We start from the raw sequence: 25,050 nt of genomic DNA, 5'->3' as shown, positions 1-25,050 counted from the left end.
ACAGTGCACCAATAAAGAAATAAAAAAAAAGACTATAGGTAAGTCTCACTCACTATTATATGCAAAGGACATTATAAGTACTTAGTACTAAAAGTTGCAAAAATCTGCTTTGCCTAGGACCTAGCAAACATCAGATTTTATACATATGTAGTAAAACAAAACTAAGCAAAGTCTAATTAATTTATTCAGTTTCCAACTTATAGTAAAGCAAGAGAACTCTAAATCCTAAACTGGAAAAAACAAATAGTGAGGTGTGTGTGTGTGTGTGTGTGTGTGTGCGCGCGCGCGCGTGTGTGTGTGTACACGTGTGCGTGCCACATATTTACCACTGAGCTATATGCCTAGCTCTTTTGATTTTTGAGGTTGGGTTTAAGTTGCTGAGGCTGGTCTCACATTTGTGATCTTTCTGTTTCAGCCTCCCAAACAGCTGGGATTGTAGCTGTGTGCCCCTCCACCCAGTTGTTAAAATAGTATTTAAAACATAAAATCTCAAAACTACCCATGGGATAGGAGAATGTTTTGCAAATCATATCATAAATGCAAAAGAATTCCTTCTTAGCTGGGTGTGGAGGTGCACATTTGTAATCCCAGTACTTGGGAGGCTGAGACAGGAGGATTGCAGGTTCACAGTGAGTCTCAGCAACTTAGTGAGGTCCTCTACAACTTAAGTGAGATCCCGTTTCAAAATTAAAAATAATAAGTATGACTGAGGGTATAGCGCAGGGGTTGGATGCCCCTAGGTTTAATCCTCAGTAGGACACACACAAAAAGAATTCCTTCCTAGGTGACATTGGAAATAGAAATGACTGGGGATGTTACTGGATATAGAATGTCCCCTGGAAAAAGCTCATGTATTGGAAGTGCAAAAACGTTCAGAGGTGAAATAACTGAATCATGAGGCTTCTAATCTCATCAGTGGTGGACAGGTAGGGTACGGCTGCAGAAGGTAGAAACTGGGAGAAGGGGAGTTTGGGGAATGACTGCTACTAGAACAGTGTTTCTCTCTGGGGTGATAAAAATGTTATGAAATTAGCTGATGGTATTAGTTATACAACTCTATGAATATACTAAAAACCACTCAATTGAATATATATATATGTGTGTGTGTATATGTATATATTATTGTATGTATGTATATATATATATATATATATATATATTGGTGCTGGGGACTGAACCCAGAGGCATTCTATTTCCAATCTATAAACTCAGACCTTTTATTTTTTTATTGAAACAGGTCTCACTAAGTTGCTGAGGCTGGTCTCAAACCTGCAATCTTCTTATCTTAGCCTCCCAAGTTACTGGGATTATAGGTATGCTCTACCATGCCTGGCTTGAATTAAATAATTTATTTTAGTTTGTTATTTTTTGGTACTGGAGATTAACCCCAGGAGCATTCTATCTCTGAACTACACCCCCAGCCCTTTTTATTTTTTTTATCTTTAAATAAGGCCTCATTAAGTTGCAAAAGGCCTCCCTGAGTTACTAGGGGAGGCTGTAAACTTGTGATCCTCTTGTCTCAGTCAGCCTCTCAAGTATTAGGATTACAGGTATGGGCCACCATGCCTTGAACAGGTTCTCACTAAATTGCTGAGGGCCTTGTTAAATTACTGAGGCTGGTCTTAAACCTTCGATTCTCCTGTATTAGCCTCCCAAGAACTGGTATTATAGGTATGTGCCACTGCTCTGGGCTTGAATACTTTAAAAGCGTTAAATTTATGATGGGTCAATTGTATCTCAATAAAACCATTATTATAAAAAATATAAATTAAATAAAAACTCAATGGATTTTTTTCATTTGGAATTCTCAGATCTTGACAGGGCAAGTTTAAAAGCCAAAGAAAAACTGAGTGTGGTGGCATATGCTTGTAATTCCAGTTCTTGAAGAAGATCACAGGTGAGGCCCTCCACAACTTAGTGAGACCCTGTTTAAAAAATAATAAAATTGGACTGGGGGGTGTAGCTATCAGAGGTAGAACACCCTTGGGTTCAATCCCCAGCACCAAAAAAAAGCCAAAAAAAGAGAAGAGTTGAGAAATTTTGTGTGTGCACGTGTGTGTGTGTGTGTGTGTGTGTGTGTGTGTGTGTGTGTATTACTAGAATCGAGCCCAGGGTTTCCTCTGAGTTACATGTTCATCCCTTTTTAACTTATTTATTTGGTTATTTATTGTGGTATTGCAGCTTGAACACAGGGGTGCTCTATTTTATTTTTCTTTGGAAACAGGGTTTCGCTAAGTTGCTGAGAGTCTCATTAAGTTGCTGAGATTTTGCTGAGATTGGCTTTGAACCTGCGATCCTCTTGTCTCAGCCTCCCAAATACAGGATTACAAGAATGTACCACACCTGGCTAGAGTTGAGGGATTTTATTTTTTTTTAATGTTGTGGTACTGGGGATTGAACGCAGGAGTATTTTACCCCTAAGCTATACCCCAGCACTATTTTATTTTATTTTATTTATTTATTTATTTATTTATTTATTTATTTATTTATTTATTTTGTGGTACTAGGGATGGAACCCAAGGGCATTCTACCTCCAAGCTATACCCCCAGCCCTATTTTTTATTCTTTATTTTGAAACAGGGTCTCACTGAATTGCAAAGGGCCTCACTAAGTAGCTGAGGCTGTCTGTGAATCTCAATCCTCCTGTCTCAGCCTCCCAAATGCTGGGATTACAAGTGTGCACCACAATGCCTGACACTATTTTATATTTAATTTTTAAACAGGGTCTCACTATGTTGCTGAGGGCCTCACTAAATTGCTGAGGCTGTCCTCGAACTTGCGATCCTTTTATCTCAGCCTCCCAAGTACTGGGATTACAGGAATGTGCCACCAAGCCCAGCTCAAAAAATTATTATTTTTTTTTTTTTGGTGGTACTGGGGGTGGAACCCAGGGGCTTTTCTACCTCCGGACTATACTTCCAGACCTATTTTTTTATACTTTATTTGGAAACAGGGTCTCACTAAGTTGCTGAGAGCCTAAGTAGCTGAGGCTGGCTTCGAATCTGTGAAATCCTCCTGTCTCAGTCCCAAGCACTGGGATTACAAGCATGCGCCACCACACCCAGCTTCAAAAAATTATCAATAAAAGAACATCCATGGGTGTATCAATGGGTGAGTCACTCCTCCATGCCATTCTGGCATGGGGTTGTAACTATCTTCTGTATTTCTATCTTTTTAATAAACTTCTTTAAATCTTCAAAAAAATAAAAAAAGAAGAAGATCCATTGCTGAGTAGCTAGCTGATTTTGGCCCTACTTTCTGTTTTTTTTGTTTTGTTTTGTTTGTGTTTTTTTTTTTTTTGGTTTTTTTGTTTTTGTACTGGGGTTTGAACCCAAGGCCATTCTACCTTCAAGCTGCACTACACCTCTAGCTTTTTTTTTGTGGGGGGGTGGTACTGGGGATGGAACCCAGAGGCATTCTACCCCTGAGCTATACCCCCAGCCTTATTTTTTATTATTTTCGAAACAGGGTCTCACTAACTTGCAGAGGGCCTCACTAAGTAGCTGAGGCAGACTGCAAACCTTTGATCCTTCTCTCTCAGCCTCCCAAGTACTAGGATTACAAACTTGTGCTAGCACACCCACCTAGTGATTGTGTGTGTGTGTGTGTGTGTGTGTGTGTGTGTGTGTGTGTGTGTGGTACTAGAGGTGGAACCCAGGAGCCTTTCTATCTCCAAGCTATACACCCAGACCTATTTTATACTTTATTTGAAAATAGGGTCTCACTAAAATCCTGAGAGCCTCACTAAGTAGCTGAGGCTGGCTTCGAACCTGTGCGATCCTCCTGTCTCAGCCTCCCAAGCGCTGGGATTACAAGTGTGCGCCACCACGCCCAGTTTCTTTTTCTTCTTCTTTTTTTTTTTTTTTTTAAATTATGGCCGGGCGTGGTGGCGCACACCTGTAAACCCCGCACTTGGGAGGTGGAGACAGGAGGATCGCGCAGGTTCGAAGCCAGCCGCACTGGCTTAAGAGACTCTGTTTCCAAATAAAAATATAAAAAAAACAGGTTGGGAGTATAGCCTGGAGGTAGAAGGGTTTCCAGGAACCCCAGTACCACAAAAAAAAAAAAAAAAAAATGCTTTTATTGCCAGGGATGGTGACACACTCTTGTAATCCCAGCATTTGGGAAGTTGAGACAGGAGGATCATAGTTCATGTACAGCCTCAGGTACTTAGTGAGGCTCTTTGCAACTCAGTGAGACCCTGTTTCAAAATAAAGAATAAAAAATAGAGTTAGGGATATAGCTCAGAGGTAGAATGCCCCTGGGTTCCATCCCCAGTACCACATACACACAAAATATATGCTTTTATTGGTGCACTATAGTCTCACATCATAATGGAAATCTAGTTGACAGTGACATACATCCAACACTTAGTGGACCCCCCGACACTGCTAGTGATTTGCTTTTCAAATTTTCTATATTCCTAAAATTAACAAAAAAAGATCAGATGGTCTGAGTTTAGTAATCTATTTGATAACATTTTCAATTTGCAGTTGTATATTGTTTTATATTCTGTAGGAAGACTAGAGAGTATTGAGACATTCTACCTCTGAGCTACATCCCCAGCCCCAATTTATTTTATTTTTGAGGGTCTGGGAATGGAACTCAGGGACATTTGATCTCCCAGCTATACACCCCTTGCCCTATTTTTTATTCTTTATTTTGAAAAGGGTCTCATTAAGTTGCAGAGGGCCTCACTAAGTAGCTGAGGCTGTTCGCAAACCGCAATCCTCTGGTCTCAGCCTCCCGAATGCTCAAATTACAAGCGTGTGCCACCACGCCTGGCTCCTATTTTATTTTTTATTTAGAAACAGGATCTTACTAAGTTTCTGAGGCCTGGCTAAACTGCTGAGGCTGACCTTGAATCTGTGATCCTCTTATCTTAGCCTCCCAAGTACTAGAATTATAGGTGTACACCATAATGCCCCTGCAGACCCCCTTTATTTTAACTATAAAAATTGCTGGGTACCTGTAATCCCAGTTCTTGGAAGGTTAAGAGTGTGTGTGTGTGTGTGTGTACTGGGAATTGAACACAGAAATATTCTACCTCCAAGCTATATTCCCAGGCCTATTTTATTTTTTATTTAGAAACAGGATCTCACTAAGTTGCTAAGGCCTGGCTAAACTGCTGAGGCTAGCCTTAAACCTGTGACCCTCCTGTCTCAGTCTTCCAAATGCTGGGATTATAAGTGTGTGCCATCACACCTGCCTGGCTTATTTTATTGGTTTATTTAACTCCTACTTCCTGCCCCACCCAACAGTCCTTATTTTATTCCTACTATGAATGTCACCCAAAAAGAAATTTTTTTGTGTGTGTGTTTGTGTGTGTGTTACTGGGGATAGAACCCAGGGGCATTCTACCTCCAAGCTATACCCTAGCTCCCCCCCCCTTTTTTTTTTTTTTTTTTTTTTGGTGGTACTGGGGTTCCTGGAAGCCCTTCTACCTCCAGGCTACACTCCCAGACCTATTTTTACATTTTCATTTTTGGAAACAGGGTCTCCTAAGCCAGCGCGCACGGCTGGCTTCGAACCTGCGCGATCCTCCTGTCTCCGCCTCCCAAGCGCGGGGATTACAAGCGTGCGCCACCACGCCCAGCTACCCTAGCCCTTTTTTATTATTATTCTTTATTTTGAAACAGGGTTTCACTGAGTTGCAAATGGCCTCACTAAGTAGCTGAGGCTGTCTGTGAACTGCGATCTTCCTGTCTCAGCCTCTCAAATGCTGGGATTACAATCCTGCACCACCATACCCAACTCTTTTTTTTTTTTTTTTAAGTGGTATTGGGGATTGAACCCAGGGGCATTCCACATCTGATCTACACTCTCAGCCTCTCTCCCCTTTTTTTGAAACAGGGTTTTGCTAACTTTCTTATGCTGGCCTGCAATCCTACTGTCTCAGCCTCCCTAGCACTGGAATTATAGGTGTATAACCACACCTGGCTGATGCTTTTGCTTTTTTTTTTTTTTTTTGGTGCTGAGGATGGAATCCAGGGGTATTCTACCTCTGAGCTATATATCCCTCCCTATTTTTTATTCTTTATTTTTGAAACAGTCTCACTGAGTTGCAAAGGGCCTAAGTATTAGCTGAGGCTGTCCTCAAACCACGATCCTCCTGTCTCAGCCTCCCAAATGCTGAGATTACAAGTGTGCACCACCATGCCCAGCTGACTGATGCTAACTTTTGAAAAAACAGGCTACAATCAGGAGTTCAACTCTGAGAGAAGACTCTGGCATGAGAATAATAGAGGATTTACCCACCATTTTCTAAACCTCCCATGCTCCCTTCTGAGTCCTTTACCTCTTAGAGCTGAGCTACAAAAGGTAAGGAAAACAAAATAAATTCTGGCTATGGTACTTAATACCTGATTTTCCATGGAATATTAGATCCTGCACTGAATAAGTAAGGGGAATGGGAATAGCTGCATAATCTCTCATGAGTAAAAAGAAAATCTCAGAGTTGTTGGAATTAAGAAACGGGGAACCAGAAAATGAACATCTGCAGATGATATTAGAAGAACAAACTAAAAATACTCAGTTAAACAGAAAGAAAAAAGGTAGGCAGCTGATGCTCTAGTCCCTGCAGCATCCGTCTCTCTCACCTCATTGTTCACATAATGTAGACCAAGAGGTTGCCCAAATACTGTTGTCACCTTGTGCTCCACATCTTCATATCTCACAGGCCGGCTGAATGCTATGATTCTGAAAAGGAATAGGAAGGTTGGTAACTATATATTTAAACTCTAGGGTTTAAAAAGTAATGGACTGAGTTTATTTCCCCTATCAGATTCTCTTTTTATTTTCACTGTTAACCTTTCTCTTTATTGTTTCTTTTTCTTCTCTTATCTACCTTTACCACACAGGGACATCTCTCAGATTTGACAATAACTCTCACAACTACTGCTCAATACCCAACTATTCATTTTATTTCTTTAGCTGAACCTTTCTGCCAATCACGGTATCACAGCAGGCCACTAGATTTAAAAACTATGTCCCAAATACTCTTGTTACAAAACAAGCTAGAAAACCTAGAGATCAAACTAGCAGTAATGAAAACATGGTCTCAATTCCTAAGTGACAACTCCAAGACTTGAAAGGCCTTTCCTTACTGCTCATTCTTGAGATGCCATAGGAATCTTAATACTGCTTATAATCAGAATTAAGATTTCCTACACTGGAGTCACAGGAATTCCCCTTGAGTTGGTGATATGCCTAATCAGTTTTATTAACCAGTATCATATCTGGCCATGAAAGTACTATTGTCATATAAGCTTGTCTAATCATTCATCGGTCAGTTCTAAGATCAATTTCCACAAAAATAAGAGTAAAAATTTGATTAAAGAACAAGCATAAAATGTTATTAAATACCATAGCAAAATTTAAAAATTGGGATAGGCCCCTCTCACTCTTGAAGTAGCCTGTGTTCTCCATTAAACGTGTACACCCGCACTTCTATTTATTTATTTATTTATTATATTTTTTTATTATTTTTTTGGTGGTACTGGGGATGGAACCCTTCTATGTCCGGGATACACATCCAGACCTATTTTATATTTTAACAGGGTCTCTTAAGCCAGCAAAGCTGGCTTCGAACCTGCGCTATCCTCCTGTCTCTGGCTCCCAAGCACGGGGATTACAAGTGTGTGCCACCACGCCCGGCCCCCCATTTCTAAACAAACCTTTTTGTTTCTAAAAAAAAAAGGGGGGGGATAGGCTGGCAAAAAGTTGATAATGAGCAGGGCATGGTGGCACACACTTGTAATTCCAGTATTTGGAAGACTGAAACAGGATGATCACAGGTTCTCAGCCAGCCTCAGCAACTTAGTGAGGCCATCTGCAACTTAGTGAGATCCTGTTTCAAAATAAAAGAATAAAATAGGGCTGGAGGTGCACCTGGGTTCAACCCTCAGTAACACACACACACACACACACACACACACACACACACACACACACACGTTGATAATGTTAAAGCTACATGACAGATCTATGGTGGTTCAGTCTATTTTTTTTGGGGGGGTGGTGGTAGTGGGGGTTGAATTCTGACTTCTAGTGCTTTTTTGTTTTTGAAACAGGTCTCACTAGGTTGCTGAAAGTCTTATTACTCACTGAGGTTCTCCTTGAACCTGCAGTCCTCCTTACTCACCCTCCCAAGTACTGGGATTACAATTGTTCACCACCATGCCCAGCTTAATATTTTTTGTGTTTAAAATATTTATCATAAAATAACTGTAATAGTATTGGTCTGAATTATATGGGACTGCTAATAGTCAACTTTTTTTGGTTGTTTTTTTGGTGGTACTTGGGTTCCTGGAAACCCTTCTACCTCTGGGCTATACTCCCAGATCTATTTTTTAATATTTTTATTTGGAAACGGGGTCTCTCAGGTCAGCGTGGCTGGCTTCGAACCTGCACAATCCTCCTGTCTCCACCTCCCAAGAGCGGGGATTACAAGCTTGCGCCACCACGCCCAGCTGTCAAGCATTTTTTTATATACAAATGTGATGATTTCAAATAGGTCCAACTCAGAGAGCCAGGCACAGTGGCACACGCTTGTAATCCCAGCACTCGGGAGGCTTAGACCGGAGGATCACAGTTCGTGGATAGCCTCAGCTATTTAGTGAGGCCCTCTGCAACTTAGTGAGACCCTGTTTCAAAATAAAGAATAAAAAATAGGGCTGGGGGGTGTAGCTCAGAGGTTGAATGGACCTGGGTTCCATCCCTAGACCTGCAAAAAAAAAAAAAAAAAAAAGGTTCAACTTAATACTCTTAGAACTTAAAAATAAATAGATAGCTGGGCATGGTGGCGCACTACAACCAAAGCCCTGTTTTATTTTTTATTTTGAAACAGGGCCTCATTAAGTTGCTGAAGCTTGCTGTGAACCTGCAATCCTGTCTCAGCTTCCTAAGTACTGAGATTACAGGTGTGCACCACCATGCTTGGCTAGAAAAAGAGATAATTTAAAGGAGAGTTATGAATAGCTAATACAGAGATGAGAAGATGCTCCATGTGATTGGGGAAAGGCTTACTGAAACAATTTTCATCTCAAGATGGGAGTGGTGGCTCACACCTATAAACCCAGCATTTGGGAGGCTGAGACAGGAGGATTGCAGTTTGCAGACAGCCTTAGCTACTACTTAGTGAGGCCCTTTGCAACTCAGTGAGACCCTGTTTCAAAATAAAGAATAAGAACTGGGCATGGTGGCACACTCTTGTAATCCCTGCACTTGGGAGGTGGAGACAGGAGGATTGTGCAGGTTTGAAACCAGCCACGCTGGCTTAAAAGACCCTGTTTCCAAATAAAAATATAAAATAGGCCTGGGAGGGTAGCCCAGAGAAGCGTTCCATCCCCAATACCACCAAAATAAATAAATAAATAATAAAAATAAAGAATAAAAGACGGGCGTGGTGGTGCATGCTTGTAATCCCAGCACTTGAGAGGCTGAGACAGGAGGATCGCACAGGTTTGAAGCCAGCCTCAGCAACTTAATGAGGCCCTGTTTCAAAATAAAAAATAAAAGAGAGCTTTGGGATAGTGAGACTCTCAGCAATTACGTGAGACCCTGTTTCCAAATAAAGTATAAAATAGGTCTGGGAGTATAGCTCAGAGGTAGAAAAGCCCCTGGGTCCCACCCCCAGCACCCCCCATACACAAATAAAATAAAGAATAAAAAATAGGGCTGGAGGTATAGCTCAGAAGTAGAATGCCTGGGTTCCACGCCCAGTACCGCAAAAACAAACAAACAAACAAACAAACACTTTGATCTCTTCGTACACCTAGGCAGGATGATATCAGACTAGTGACAGAGTAGCTACACTCAGCCAGCTGTACTTTTTGCCCTTTTTCATGCTAACAGGAAGAAGTATATGGTTCTTTCACATCTTCCCTGTTCTCCCAGAATCGGAAGTGGATAATCAGAGGAAGAAGCAATAAGCCACAGGAAAGAGGAATCTCAACCACCAGGTTTTAATAAAACATGAGAATTACTTTAATATTCTTCAGTTTGGGGTTGGCTCAAATCAATGAGCAGTATAAAAAGCTTTCATCACCTAGAACTGTGTCATTCAATACAGCAGATATCGCCACATATGCCTATTTATTTTTAATCCAATTAAATTAACTTTAGAATTGGTTCCTCATAAGGCAGACATGATGGGGCAGGTGCACACTTGTAATCCCAGTGTTTGGGAGGCTCAAATCCACACATTCTCCACACAGGATCACAGGTTCGGGAACAGCCTCAGCAAGTAATGAGACTCATCAACCTATTGAGACCCTGTTTCAAAATAAAAGTAAAATAGGAGCTGGGCATGGTGGCAAACGCTTGTAATCCCAGTACTTGGGGGAGGGGATGAGACAGGAGGATTGCAGGTTTGTGGCCAGCCTCAGCTACTTAGTGAGGCTTTCCACAACTTAGTAAGACCCTGTTTCAAAAATAAAGAATAAAAAATAGGACTGGAGGTATAACTCGGAGGTAGAATGCCCCTGAGTTCAAACCCTAGAGCCATAAAAAACATATATAGAAGGCCGGGCGTGGTGGCGCATGCTTGTAATCCCCACGCTTGGAAGGCAGAGACAGGAGGATCACGCAGGTCCAAAGTCAGCCGTGCTGGCTTAAGAGACCCTGTTTCCAAACAAAAGATATAAAATAGGTCTGGGAGTGTAGCCCGGAGGGCTTTCAGGAATCCCAGTACCACCAAAAAACAAACAAAAAAACAAAAAAACATATATAGGGCTGGGGTGTAGCTCAGAGGTTAGAATGCCCCTGAGTCCATTCCCCAGAACCCTTCCTCACACACACTGTGTGTGTGTGTGTGTGTGTGTGTGTGTACATGTATATGTATACACACACACATATATACACACATTTATATCTGTATACACACACATACATAGAGAGAGAAGGAAGTGAGTGGCGCACTCACCAGAAAACCAGGGTGGCATACACCTATAATCCCAGTACTTTTTTTGTTTTGTTTTGTTTTGTTTTGTTTTGTTTTGTGGTGCCAAGGATTGAACTCAGGGGCATTCAGGGGATTACAGGTGTGCACCACCATGCCCAGCTAAAGTTTTATCCTTTTTCTTACTTGGGGTGGGAGGAGTAATATAGATTGAACCTGTATCTCACACATACTAGGCAAACACTCTAACACCAAGGTACATTTCCAGCTTTGTAATCCAAGTACTTGTCAGGCTCAGACAGGAGGATCACAGGTTTGAAGCCAGTCTCTGCAATTCAGTAAGGCTCTTAGCAACTCAGCAAGACTCTGTTTCAAAATAAAAAATAAGCTGGGCGTGGTGGCACACACTTGTAATCCCCGCGCTTGGGAGGCAGAGACAGGAGGATCGCGCTTGTTCGGAGCCAGCCTCACTGGCTTAAGAGACCCTGTTTCCACATAAAGTTAAAAAATAGGTCTGGGAGTGTAGCCCATGGGAGTATAGCCCGGAGGTAGAAGGGCTTCCAGGAACCCCAGTACCACTAAATAAATAAATAAATAAATAAATAAATAAATAAATAAATAAATAAAATAAAAATAAAAAACAAAATATGGCTGCGGTGTAGCTAAAGGTAGAATGCCTCTGGGTTTAATCTCCAGCATTGCAAAAAAAAAAAAAAGAAAGAAAAAAGAAAGAAGAAAAAAAGAGAAATTATACTGAAAACTAATTGGTCTCCACTGCATTTTTTTCTCTCAAATCAACTGTCTCAAGCAGTGATACTATTAGATGCTATCTTGATTGGTTATCTAGATGGAAATGTTTTCTGAAGTCTTTGGAGAGAAGAGCTCTCCATTAGTTGGTGATAGCAAATTGTATCTCTCTCACCAGTGCCACAGCAATAGTTCAAAAGGGCCATTTTTTCTGGGTAAAATACCCAGTACTAGGAAAAGACCAGGCTCAGAGATTAAATTTTCGTGCACCTGGCCTGGCAATGGTTCATTCAGAACCCCTAAAAGTAGCCCAAAAGTCTGGTCAAGATCAGAAACTAGGACTTAAGATTCAGTGAGACACAAGCTGCTACCATCACACTGATTAACAGGCATCTTTATTTATTTATTTTTGTGGTACTGAGGGTGGAACCCAGAGGCTTTCTACCTCTGAGCTATACTCCCAGACCTATTTTATATTTTATTTGGAAACAGGGTCTCGCTAAGTTGCTGAGAGCCTCACTAGTAGCTGAGGCTGGCTTCGAACCTGTGCGATCCTCCTGTCTCAGACTCCCAAGCGCAGGGATTACAAGTGTGCGCCACCACGCCCAGCTATTAACAGGCATCTTTAGGCCAGTGATTAAAAAAGTGATCTAACATCCCTCATAACAACCCCCAGCAGTATCCTGCCATTAAAGTTTTCAAAGGGAAGGAGGTCCTAATCTACAGTCCTCCTCCTTCTTCCCCTCAGAGGTGAGGAAGTTCAGGTGTCTAGTCCCCACCCTTCTAAAACAAAGGGAATAGATACCTGGCATGGATAAATGAGAAAAGTCACTCTTTTCTGTAAATTCTAATGTTATAAGGACTTACATTTAGAAAGATACTACCCATGTTCCCTATAAAAAGCAAAGAAATACCACAATGGCATTCTCTACAAAATCCTAAAATATGAAATACATTCAACTAGAGCTGTCTGGCACAAAGCAGCTGCAACTTGGCTTCCCTGTGCCAACTCTCTAAAGTCCTCAGTTCCACAGATAGAACACAAACAGTAAAATGTCACCGCTCCTGAAAACAGCTCCATCAAAAGAGAATGAACCAACACTCTGCCACTCAGGGCTTCTGAAGGCCATTCCTGCCAGACCACCTTAAATATTTGTGGTTTCAATCTGGCGGCTTCTCTGAAACCAAACACACACTTTCTCAGTGTAAGTCCCCTCGCTGTAACTGCACACCACTTTGCGAACAGGGAATTCAGGAGAGCACTACTGTATGATTAGGCTCCAACTCAATTGAGCTTTTGATTTCATATCTACTTCTGAAAATTGTGTGCTCCGAGTCTGGCCATTCCTCCAAAACTCAGGTAAAAAAGCACGAAAAGCAGCAATAATGAAGTGGCCATTTAACTTCCTTGCTTCTGACAAGACACAGAGCTAGCAGCTGGGGTTGGCTCTCAGAAGACCTTCCTTCCTCTAGTCCTGGAATCTACGTGGGAGAGCAGGACTCTGGTTCCATAGACCACAGTTTCTATACTGTTTCTCTTGGATAACCTCTGATAATCTTGCAGGGTTGTGAATGGATCTTTTTAAGAGGGAACGGCAGCCATCCATCTCCTGGGGAGCTAGCTTCAAAGTGGGTTGAAAGGTGCCAGCTAAAGACAATTCTCAGAATGAAGAATGTGTGAAGGCACTAAGGTTCTGTGGTGGAACTCAAAGTAGAAAGACCTCCTCATGGGCATGCTTTTCCCTTCTCCATATGCTTAAAGCAAGGGGGAGAGAGGGGAAATAGCAATAAAAGAGGCAAAACATAGGAAACAAATACTGAAAGGCACACTTAGATATACTTGGGCCACATGCATACACACACAGTCCCAAATATTGTATGACCATATATACATATACATACACACACACACACACACACACACACACACATTTTTGGTGGTATTGGGGTTTTTGGAAACCCTTTTATCTCCTGGCTACACTCCAAGACCTATTTTATATTTTTATTTGGAAACAGGGTCTCTTAAGCCAGCACAGCTGGCTTCAAACCAGCGCGATCCTCCTGTCTCCGCCTCCCAAGCATGGATATTACAAGCGTGCGCCACCATGCCCGGCTGCTCTATATGCTTTTAAAATGTTTTTCCTTAAATCATCTGAGGAAGTAAGTGGAGGTATTTTTGTGTGTGTGTGGAACTGGGGATGGAACCAGGGGCTTTCTACCCCCGGGCTACACTCCCAGACCAATTTTATATTTTATTTGGAAACAGGGTTTCACTGAGTTGCTGAGAGCCTCACAAAGCAGCTGAGGCTGGCTTCGAACCTGTGTGATCCTCCTGTCTCTGCCTCCCAAGCGCGGGGATTACAGGCGTGCGCCACCACGCAGGGCTTGGAGTTACCTTTTTTTTCCCCATTGAGAACTTCTACCTTGGCTTCCCACAAAATAATAACAACAATAACTACAATATTGACAATGAGGAAAAAAGAGCTTTGTAACATTTTTTCTTTTTCTTTCATTTTTTTGCAGAGTGTTTTATTTTTGTTTTTTGTTTTTGCTGAGTTACACCCCCAGCCCTATATTTTTATTCTTTATAACCAGTGTCTCATTAAGTTGTAGAGGGCTTTTCTGAGTGGCTGATGTTGGCCATGAACCTACAATCCTCCTGTCTCTGTCTCCCAAGTACTGGGATTACAAGGGTGCACCACCACACCCAACTTGTTTTAACATTATCATCATCATCTTTCTCCTCCTCCTCCTCTTCTTCTTCTTCTTTTTTTTTTTTTTTTTTTTTTTTTTTTGCCGTACTGGGAATGGAACCCAGGGGCATTCTATCTCCAAGCTATACCCAGACCTATTTTTTATTCTTTATTTTCAACAGGGTCTCACTAAATTGCCAAGGGTCTCACTAAGTTGCCGAGGGCCTCACTAAGTAGCTGAGGCTGGCCACGAACCCGGATCCTCCTGTCTCAGTCTCCCAAATACTGGGATTACAAAAATGCACCACCATGCCTGGCTACATTATTTTCTACTTTTTTGCACACACCTCAAGCCTGCAATCTTCCTAAGTACTGGGATTACAAATGTGTGGCACTATACCCAGTGAAACTGTTCCCTTTATGCCCAATCAATCCTATTCTCCAGCCAGTGACATCATAGGGAACATGAGAGGGTATGGCTTCCTAAAGTCAATACATTCTGAGATTTTCAGCACTTGCAAATACAACCACTGATCAGAAGGCAACTTACCGTCTCTCCCCGTTGTGCTCAAACTTGATTCTGACGTCACTCTGCCAAAGGAATAACAGACAGGTTAGATGGTTCTCTGGCATGTGTTACTTCACCATTTCCAGGTAAGCCTTGGGAAGTCCTCTGGCAACCTTATGGAAATATCACCATTAGGCAAACACACGATGGCTCCTGGTCCAGTTTCTCTACCCAGAAAGGCATTCCTTTCCAGGGAGTTACAACTTCTAGTTCTAACTTCAAGACAAGAAAGCTCTTGGGACAAAAATCCCAAGACGTTTCCCTGGCTCAGATACAGTATTCTAACACAGCAACTTTCCACCTTCAAACACTATTTCTCTAACTGGCTTTGGAATTCTTCCTACATATCACCTCCTAACCAGGATTATTTCAAGCTTCTTAGTTGATGCTAATAAACAGAAAAAGAAATCTTGATGGGCATTGTGGCACACACCCATAATTCCAGTACATGGGAGACTGAGACAGGAGGATCACAGGTTTAAGGCCAGACTCAGTAACTTAGCAAGACCCTGTTTCAAAATAAAAAGAAGCTGGACGTGGTGATGTACCATTGTAATCCCAGCCTTCAGGAGGAGGAAACCGGAGGATCATGGTTTGCAGACAGCCTCAGCTACTTAGCAAGGCCCCTCACAACTCAATGAGACCCTGTTTCAAAAATAAAAAGACTAAAGCTGGGCGTGGTGGTGCACGCTTGTAATTCCCGCACTTGGGAGGCTGAGACAGGAGGATCACACAGGTTCGAAGCCAGCCTCAGCTATTTAGTGAGGCTCTCAGCAACTTAGTGAGACCCTGTTTCCAAATAAAATATTAAAAAAAATAGATCTGGGAGTATAGCCCGGAGGTAGAAAGTTTCTGGGTTCCACCCCCAGTACCACTAAATAAATAAATAAATAAATAAATAAATAAATAGACTAAAAAATAGGGCTGGGGTATAGCTCAGAGGTAAAATGCCTGAGTTCCACCCCCAGTACTGCAAAAAAAAAAAAAAAATGGAGGTATAGCTCAGAAATAGAATGCCACTGGGCTTAATCCCCAGTATAAGAGAAAGAAGGGGGAAAAAAGGAAGAAATAAAATCTTATTGCTGATTTTTCTAGCTATAGGCCACAGGCAAGTTACTTATATTCTGTTTTAGTTTTCTATAAAGTAGAGCTAAAGATATCTTTCAGAGTTACTGTGATAACTAGAGATACTGTTAGTAAAATAACTGATACCTAATAAACATGAAATAAGTGGTATTTGCTCCTGCTGTTGTTATTGTTAATACTATCATGAATTTTCCATGATCCCACCAAGGCTAATGCAGTGGGGATAAAGCAGGGCCCTGGGAAAATTATCTTCGAAACTGTCTCCAGTTTGAGTAGCATGTACACTCTGGGCAAAAGGGATCATGTTCATCTCTTTTTGTACCCCAGTACTAAGCAAAGGGAATCATATATAATATTTGTGCTTAATATCTGTTAAGTGTATGAGGAAGTTAAAAATAGAACAGTATAAATATCAGAAATAGGGGGAAGTAGAAGCCTTAAAACATTAAAGAACAAATCAAAGAGAAGAAAGATATTGCAAAAGGTAAAACAACTTTAGAGAGTTTTTAAAATGACAGGAAAGGAGAAGAGATATTTTAGAAGCAAAGAATAGAAATGGGGGGGTATGATTGTCAGGAAGCAGAAAAGGGTTCATAGAATAGGAATAGAAATTAGTCAGGTGTAGTGGCTGATACTCATAATCCCAGTACTTGAGAGGCTGAGAGAGGAAGATCACAGGTTCATGGCCAGACTCAGCAACCTAGTGAGGCCCTCCACAGCTTAGTGAGATCCTGTTTCAAAAAAAAATAAAATAAAATAGAGGAGAGGTGTAGCTCAGAGGTAGAATGCCCCCCTGAGTTCAGTCCCCAGAGCTACACATACACACACACACACACACACACACACACACACACACACACACCCCACATCTACTAAGGAAGACAAATCAATAGACTGGCTTGGAAGAAAGAAAAGGGCCTCAGAATATGTGAAGATGAGAACACATAGCAGTGGAGCCGACAGGCTCGGCGGAGTGTCTAGAAGACAGGGAAAGTGTATTAAGGATTCCCCTCTCTTGGTTAAAACCCTCTTCCAGTCCACTGAATTCAAACAGTGGCTTTTATACTCTAAATCTACTGAGGACCCTAAAGAACTTTTATGTTGACTGTATCCAGATAATTAGAAATTAAATATTAGAAATTAAAGCTGGAACTCTCAGTAACTTAGACCTTGCTTCAAAAGAAAAAAAAAATAGGGCTGGAGGTATAGCTCAGAGGTAGGGTGCCTCTGGTTTCAATCCCCTAGTATCAAAGAGAAAAAAGAAAATGGGAATAAATTAAAACTAAAGCCAGGCATGGAGGATGCTGTAGAGCATGCCTGTAATTCAGCAGTTGGGAGGCTGAGACAGGAGGATCAGAGGTTTGAAGTCACCCTCAGCAACTCAGGCCCTCAGCAATCCAGTGAGAACCTATTTCAAAACAGGAAGTAAAAAGGGCTGAGAGTGTAGCTCAGAAGTAGAATGCCCCTGGGTTCAATTCCAAGTACCAAAGTGGGAGGGGCAGTTAAAAACCATTAAATGCTAACAGACTTTTTATAAAAAATAACAATATATTTTTGTGTGTGTGGTACTGGGGGTGGAACCCAGGGGCTTTTCTACCTCTAGGCTATACTCTCAGACCCATTTTATATTTTATTTGGAAACAGGGTCTCACTAAGTTCCTGAGAACCTCATTAAGCAGCTGAGGCTGGCTTCGAACCTGTGAGATCCTCTTGTCTCAGCCTCCCAAGCGCTGGGATTACAAGCGTGCACCACCACACCCAGCTAAATAACAATATTTTTAAAAATATTAGTGGGAGAATACAAATCTCTTTAACTCTGGGCTTAAGACTGATGGATTCTCATGTTTGTTTCTGCATTTGATCTGTTGCAATAAAACATACCATGTAGCCTCTGAAAAACTACATATTTTTTGGTACTGGGATTGAACTCAGAGGCATTCTCTCCTCTGGAATACATCACCAGCCCTTCTTGTTTTATTTTTTGTAGTATTGGGAATTGAAGCCAAGGGCACTCAATCTCTGAGCTACACCCCTAGCTCTATTTTTTATTCTTGATTTTGAAACAGGATCTCACTAGGTTGATGAGTTTCACTACTTGCTGCCTGTGATCCTCCTGTCAGCCTCCCAAGTACTGGGATAACAGGTGTGTGCCAGCACACCTAGCTGTACATTCTTGCATGTGTATGTAAGCAGGAAGGTAGAACAGTGCTGTAGAAGGAGTTACATATGGCCTCATATTTATATGAGTGACTTTTTTATTTGCCATCTTCTTTTTCTCCTTCCCCTCAAATGCTAAGCAGTTGCCATTAGAAAAGCCCTCCAGCTGGGCACAGTGATGCTTGTTTGTAATCCCAGTACTTGGGAGGCTAAGACAGGAAGACTGTAGGTTCGAGGCCAGCCTCAGCAGCTTAGTGAGGCTCTCAGCAACCTAGTGAGACCCTGTTTCAAAATAAAATATAAAAGTAGGTCTGGGAGTGGTGCCCAGATTAAGTCTCTGGGTTCCATTCCTAGTAACACACACACACACACACACACACACACACACACACACTCACTTACTCACACACACACACACACACACACTCACACAAATCGGGCTGGGAGCATAGCTCAGAGGTAGAATGGTAGAATGTCCCTGAATATCACCAAAAAAAAAAAAAAAACCCATAATAATAATTGTTCTCAGTCCTCAAGTTGGAACAATATTATCTTTATGGAATGAAGAAATCTCTTCAGTCTCTTTGTGTGTGTGTGTATGTGTGGTCCTGGGTACTAAACCCATTCTACCTCTGAGCAACACCCCCAGCCCTAATTTATTTTTATTTTGAAACAGGGTCTCACTAGGTTGATGAGAGCCTCACTACTTACTGAAGCTGTCTTTGAACCTGTGATCCTTCCCTCTCATCCTCCCAAGTACTGCGATTGCAGGTGTGCACCCTCCCCTGCTGCTCCTCCTCAGTCCCTTTGCTGGACTAAAGGACTTAAATTTATTTCATGATGGGCCACAACCCCAAAACTGTTCTACATGAAGTTAGTCAGAAAAGGAATTAAGCTTTTGCTCCAATCCAAAAATCACTATATTCAAGTCTAACCAAGCCTATGACTAGTAAGCAGTATAAACAAAGATAACTTTTCTAATGCCATAACCACCATTCCAGAGCAGGGCATAGGCTTCCATGTGCCACATGGTATGGCCAAATCTGTCACGTTCCTAAATCTGAGTTTCCTCTGTGTGGTGACAAAAATGAATAAGGAAGATTCAGAAAAAAGATAACTCTATTCAATTTTGTCCTGCCAACCACTCTCCTGACCTCTCTAAAACATTCTGCACTGTGGCTAACTCCTGGTCCGACTCTGTGACGCTACCTCAGCCCAGGGAACCGGCCACCACTGTAACCACTTCTGCTTCTTTGCTGATTCCTCTTCTTGGAGTCCTCTCCTGCCCCTGCCACATGTGACCATGAACTTTCAGTGTCTGGCTTTCTCCGTCTTTCCTTACACCCCTCTAAAAAGAATAAACTTTATCAGTCAACCTATAAATAGAAAATTCTCAGATCTCTATGTCTAGCCCCAATCTATGGAGCAAAGCGTTATCTGCCTGCCATGTATTTGAGGCAACTATGCAGTTGTTAGGAATGTAGTACTGGGCCGGGTGTGGTGGTAGGACACTTGTAATCCTAGCATTTGGGAGGCTGAGACAGGAGGATTGCAGGTTTGAGGACCTAAGCTACTTAGGCCCTCTGCAATTTAGTGAAACACAGTTTCAAAATAAACAATAAAAAATAGGGATGGAGATGCAGCTTGGAGGTAGAATGTGAACAACAACAACAACAAAAAAGCCAGGTGTGGTGGTGGACACTTGTAATCCCAGCATTTGGGAGGCTGAGACAGGGGGATCACAGTTTGAGGACAGCCTCAGCTGCTGCTATACTACTTAGTGAGTCCCTTTGCAACTCAGTGAGACACTCTTTCAAAATAAAGAATAAAAGCTGGTGTGGTAGCACATGCTTATAATCCCAGAGGTTGGGAGGCTGAGACAGGAGGATCACACAGGTTTGAAGTCAGCCTCAGCTACTTAGTTAGGCTCTCAGCAACTTAGTGAGACCCTGTTTCCAAATAAAGTATAAAATAGGTCTGGGAGTGCAGCCCGGAGGAAGAAAAGCCCCTGGGTTCCACTCCCAGTACCACACACAAAAGAAGGAAGGAAGGAAGGAAGGAAGGAAGGAAGGAAACAAACAAACAAACAGGGTTGGGGATATCGCTTGGAGGTAGAATGCCTCTAGGTTCCATCCCCAGTACTGTAAAAAAATAAAATAAAGAATAAAAAATAGGGCTGGGGCTGTAGCAAGGAGGTAGAATGCCCCCTAGGTTCCATCCTCAATACTGCAAAAAAGAAAAAAAAATGTAGTAATGGGCTTGGTGGTGTATACTTGTAATCCCAATACTTGGGAGGCCGAGGTGAGAAGATCTCAGGGTTGCAGCCAGCTTCAGCTACTTAGGCCCTCTGCAACTTAGTGAGACCCTGTTTCAAAATATAGAATAAAATAAAATAAAAATAGGGCTGGGGTGTAGCTCAGAGGTAGAATGCCTGTGAGTTCCATCCCTAGTACTGAAAAGAAAAAAATTTAAGATAAAAGTAGTACTAGGGCCAGACATGATGGCAGACACCTGTAATCCCAGTCCTTGGGAGGCTGAGTCAGGAGGATCAAAAGTTTGTGGCCACAACTTAGTGAGACCTTGTTTCAAAATAAAATAGGGCTAGGAGTATATCTTAGAGGCAGAATGCTCCTGGGTTCAATCCCCAATACCACACACACATGTACAAAAAAATAAATAAATAGGGCTGAGGATGTAGCTGAGAGGTAGCATGCCCCTGGGTAAAACCTCCAGTACAAAAAAACAGGGTTTAGGTCCTGGCTCCACAACTTCCTAGCTATATGACCACGAACTTGTTATTTAATCTGTCTGTGACTTGGTGTCTTCATCTAAAATGAGCATAATATTATTATTTATCTGATTAACTTATCAAAATAATTAAGTTATATAACTGAATAAAGAAATCAGAATAGCACCTGATGCCTAAGTGATAAGTCTACTAGCCTTTAGCCAAAATCCTTGGGGTCAAAAGTGTCTCAGAATGCACATTCAGGACTCAGCTAATACGGTGTATTCTGTATATCATGTGATGCTTCCCCCCTCCCCAGAGTCTGCGGCAGCACTCCATTGGAGAGGCAGAATGCTCGCAAGTATTTCCTGTACTCCCCTGCATTTCCTGAAGTTAGTTTGGGGCTTTGTGACTACTTCTGACCCAGAGCTGGGAGCACAGTTGAGCTCTACACATTTCTCTGGCAGCTTCATGTCTCAAGACAGTGGCCCCTTCTCAACCTAAGTAGCTAAGTGAATATGAGCAATGCTGTTCTTCTGGTATTGGACATATTGTGTTAAGTTACTGAGATTTGTGGTTTATTTGTTAACACATTACAAGCTAGTTATCTAAGCTATCCTAATTTTTGCAGTGAAAAAGTATGAATATTTACAATAAGTGGAATAGAGAAAAATTATAAATAGCTCTGTGTCTGTTCAGACAAATTATATTGCTAAATGAGTTTGCTTCAAATTAAAAAATGAAAACCTTTTAGTTTGCAGAATTCTTTGGATTTCAGATTTGCAGACAAGAGACAGTAGACCTGTAAAGTTAACACACACACATACCCCTCACATATTCTCAAAGGTTTTGTTTCCCATGGTAATCTCAAACTTAACCTAGCCATGGGTATATACATCACTCTCTTAAAAGATTAGTCTAGCATGGTGGCGGATGCTTGTAATCCCCGCGCTTGGGAGGCGGAGACAGGAGGATCCCACTGGTTCGGAGCCAGCCTCGCTGGCTTCAGAGACCCTGTTTCCAAATAAAAAAAATATATAAAATAGGTCTGGGAGTGCAGCCCGGAGGTAGAAGGGCTTCCAGGAACCCCAGTACCACAAAAAAAAAAAAAAAAAAAAAAAAAAAGATTAGTCTCTCCTCTCAATGCCACCATTTCTAACTTGGTACTACTGGTTTCCTCAGCCAAATAGGCTTAAACCTCTGAGTTCTGCTTACCTTCCCTCAGCCCCCACAGCAAATAGTTCTAATTTTCCCTCCAAAGGCCTCCAGATTGAGACTCTGCTTCCCATTCTTTCTGACACCATGCTTGTTGAGACCCTTTCTTTCCCCTTGACCCTGGATTCCAAAAGTTGCCTTTGTGTTCTCAGATCCCCCTTCCAACCCACTCTACATTCCTTACACTTCCAAAAATCCTAACCACCTCTTTCGCCTTGTCCTTTCCTTGTCCAAAAAGTAATCAATGATACCCATAACTTTTAGAATAAATTCTAAATTATCTACCATCATTTGAAGTTCTCTAGAATTTAGACTTGTTGGTTTACCTAACCATCTCACACTGTTTGTTCCCCAAGGAACCCTCTTCCAGACAGATCAATGCTCACTCTATTTTCTAAAATATACCACATTTATTCCTTCCTCAGCTTCCCCCTTTTTTGTACTGAGAATTGAACCCTGGAGGATTCCATTTCTTAGCTACACCCCAACCCCTTCACCCCACCCTATTTTTTATTCTTTATTTTGAAACAGGGTCTCACTAAGTATAGAGGGCCTCACTAATAGCTGAGGCTGTCTGCGAACCACGATCCTCCTATCTCAGCTTTCCAAATGCTGGGATTACAAGCATGGGCCACCACACCCAGCTGTTTTTTGTTGTTGTTTTGTTAAAATAAGGTCTTATGCCAGGCATGGTGGCGAATGCTTGTAATCGCATGCAACGCTTGGGAGGCTGAGACAGGAGGATCGCACAGGTTCGAAGCCAGCCTCAGCTATTTAGCGAGGCTCTCAGCAACTTAGTGAGACCCTGTTTCCAAATAAAGTATAAAAAAGGTCTGGGAGTATAGCCCGGAGGTAGAAAAGCCCTGGGTTCCACCCCCAGGACCACAAAAACAAAACAAAACAAAAAAACAGGGCCTTGCTGTGTTGCTTAGAGTTTCACTATGTTACTGAGGCTGTCCTTCAACCTGCAGTCCTACTGTCTCAGCCTTCCAGGTAACTGAGAAAAAAGTTCTGGTATAAAATTTAAGTTTAGGCAGGTTCAAGTCCCTTGTTCACTACAGTTAACTGGTAAGAGAAACAGAGAGAGCCACTTCAGAAAAGGGACAGGACAGGCCTCGAGGTTGAGATACTGATTCAGGAATTCAGTAGGAGTGATAGGATAGCCAATAACACCAACCATAAGCAGAAATGACTTTCTCAAAGTCAGATGGTTGAATATATAATGCAAGAGAGCTCTTGAGAATCCAGAAAAAACAATTTATTAAACAAAGGTTTGTGAACTAATTTGACCTGGTAAAGGGGCTCAGTCAATCATCTCTCTCACCCTAATTCTATACTGTTCTTCCTCTATTTGCTACAGGCCTTTAATGCTCCCCATATCTTTGGAACTGGAGTCTTTATTTTGCCACAGATAGTAAGAGTAAGTAAATTAAAGGGAAGAAAAAAAAAAGCCAGGCATGGTGGCACACCCTTGTAATCCAGCATTCAGGAAGCTGAGACAAAAGGATCGTGGTTCGGACTGCCTCAGCTACTTAGTGAGGTCCTTTGAAACTCAGTGAGACCCTGCTTCACAATAAAGGATAAAAAAACAGAGCTGGAGGGTGTGTGGGTCAGAGCTAGAATGCCCCTGAGGTCTATCCCCAGTACCGCAAGAAAAAAAGAAAGAAAGAAAGAAAGAAAGAAAGAAAGAAAGAAGGAAGGAAGGAAGGAAGGAAGGAAGGAAAGAAAGAAAGAAAGAAAAGGGGAGGAAAAATAAAAAAAATTTTATTGGTAAGTGTAACTTGGGAATGTCAGAAGAGATCAATAGAAGAGATGATTATAAACCAACCTCCTTACAAAATATAATGCCAGATCTGTCCTGTGTGTTGCTATATGTCTTATTTTCAAACTGGCCAGCTTATTTTATCAACAACCCTTGAACAAGAAGAGAAGTCCTGAAGAGCCAGGTCTATCATAGTAAAAGCAAAAGGCAGGCTGCTCAATCACTGGTCCTGCTAGGGAAAAGCTCCTAGAGCTTTCTTCCACTAGAACTGATAGCTAAGGCCCTGCCCTGATTATGCCTGCCACGAAGAAAGAAGATTTTCTATTCTGAAGGACCTACTAGTGAATGTCTAAAGTTTCATATCCAGACCCTGAGCTCTGTTCAAACATCTACCTCCCTTTTTCTTTTTTAATTATTTTCTGTACTGGGGATGGAACCTAGGCACATTCTACCTCCGAGCTACACCCCCAGTCCTATTTTTTAGTCTTTTTATTTTTTGAAACAGGGTCTCACTGAGTTGCAAAGGGTCTTGTTAAGTAGCTGAGGCTGTTTGGGAACCTCAATCCCCTGATCTCCACCTCCCAAATGCTGGGATTACAAGTGTGTGCCACCACACCTGGCCATCTATCTGCCATTTTGATAAGATTAAGGGAAACAGGAATCCATGGAAATAAGGATTCTGTTTCTTCCTCCACTGGGGTTTTAAAAAATTAGGCTAATTTGGAAGCAGGGCATGGTAGCACATGCTTGTAACCCCAGCATTTGGGAGGCTGAGACCAGAGGATCGCAGTTTGCAGACAGCCTCAGCTACATAGTGAGGCCCAGCTACATAGTGAGGCCCTCCGCAACTCAGTGAGACCCTGTTTCAAAATAAAGAATAAAAAAATGGGCAGGAAGTATAGCTTGGAGGTCAAATGCCCCTGGGTTCCATGGCTAATTTGGGAGGTTGAGACAAGAGGATCACTGTTCGCAAACAGCCTCAGCTGCTTAGCAAGACCCTTTGCAACTCAGTGAGACTCTGTTTCAAAAAATAAAAAGACAGCCAGGTGTGGTGGCACACGCTTGTAATCCCTGCGCTTGGGAGATGGAGACAGGAGGACTGCGCAGGTTAAAGCCAGCGTTGCTGGCTTGAGACCCTGTTTCCAAATAAAAAATATAAAAATAGGTCTGGGAGTGTAACCCAGAGGTAGAAGG

General features: G+C 42.0%; 1 protein-coding gene across 1 annotated transcript in view; it reads right to left on the bottom strand.

Moving 5' to 3' along the window:
- The window catches only part of MAP3K3 (mitogen-activated protein kinase kinase kinase 3), a gene marked incomplete at both ends in the record, with an annotated part of 78,985 nt that overhangs the window by 37,911 nt on the left and 16,024 nt on the right, over positions 1-25,050 (bottom strand). Inside the window, 2 exons of the mRNA XM_080714101.1 lie at positions 6,600-6,699; positions 14,891-14,931. Of these exons, the coding sequence (XP_080570227.1) occupies positions 6,600-6,699; positions 14,891-14,931 (141 nt within the window). The remainder of the gene's footprint in view (positions 1-6,599; positions 6,700-14,890; positions 14,932-25,050) is intronic.

This window comes from Muscardinus avellanarius, assembly GCF_963383645.1.
Source record: "Muscardinus avellanarius genome assembly, chromosome: 16".
Taxonomy (NCBI): domain Eukaryota; kingdom Metazoa; phylum Chordata; class Mammalia; order Rodentia; family Gliridae; genus Muscardinus; species Muscardinus avellanarius.
The sequence above is the reverse complement of the archived record's forward strand: the minus strand, read 5'-3'. Positions and strand labels throughout refer to the sequence as shown.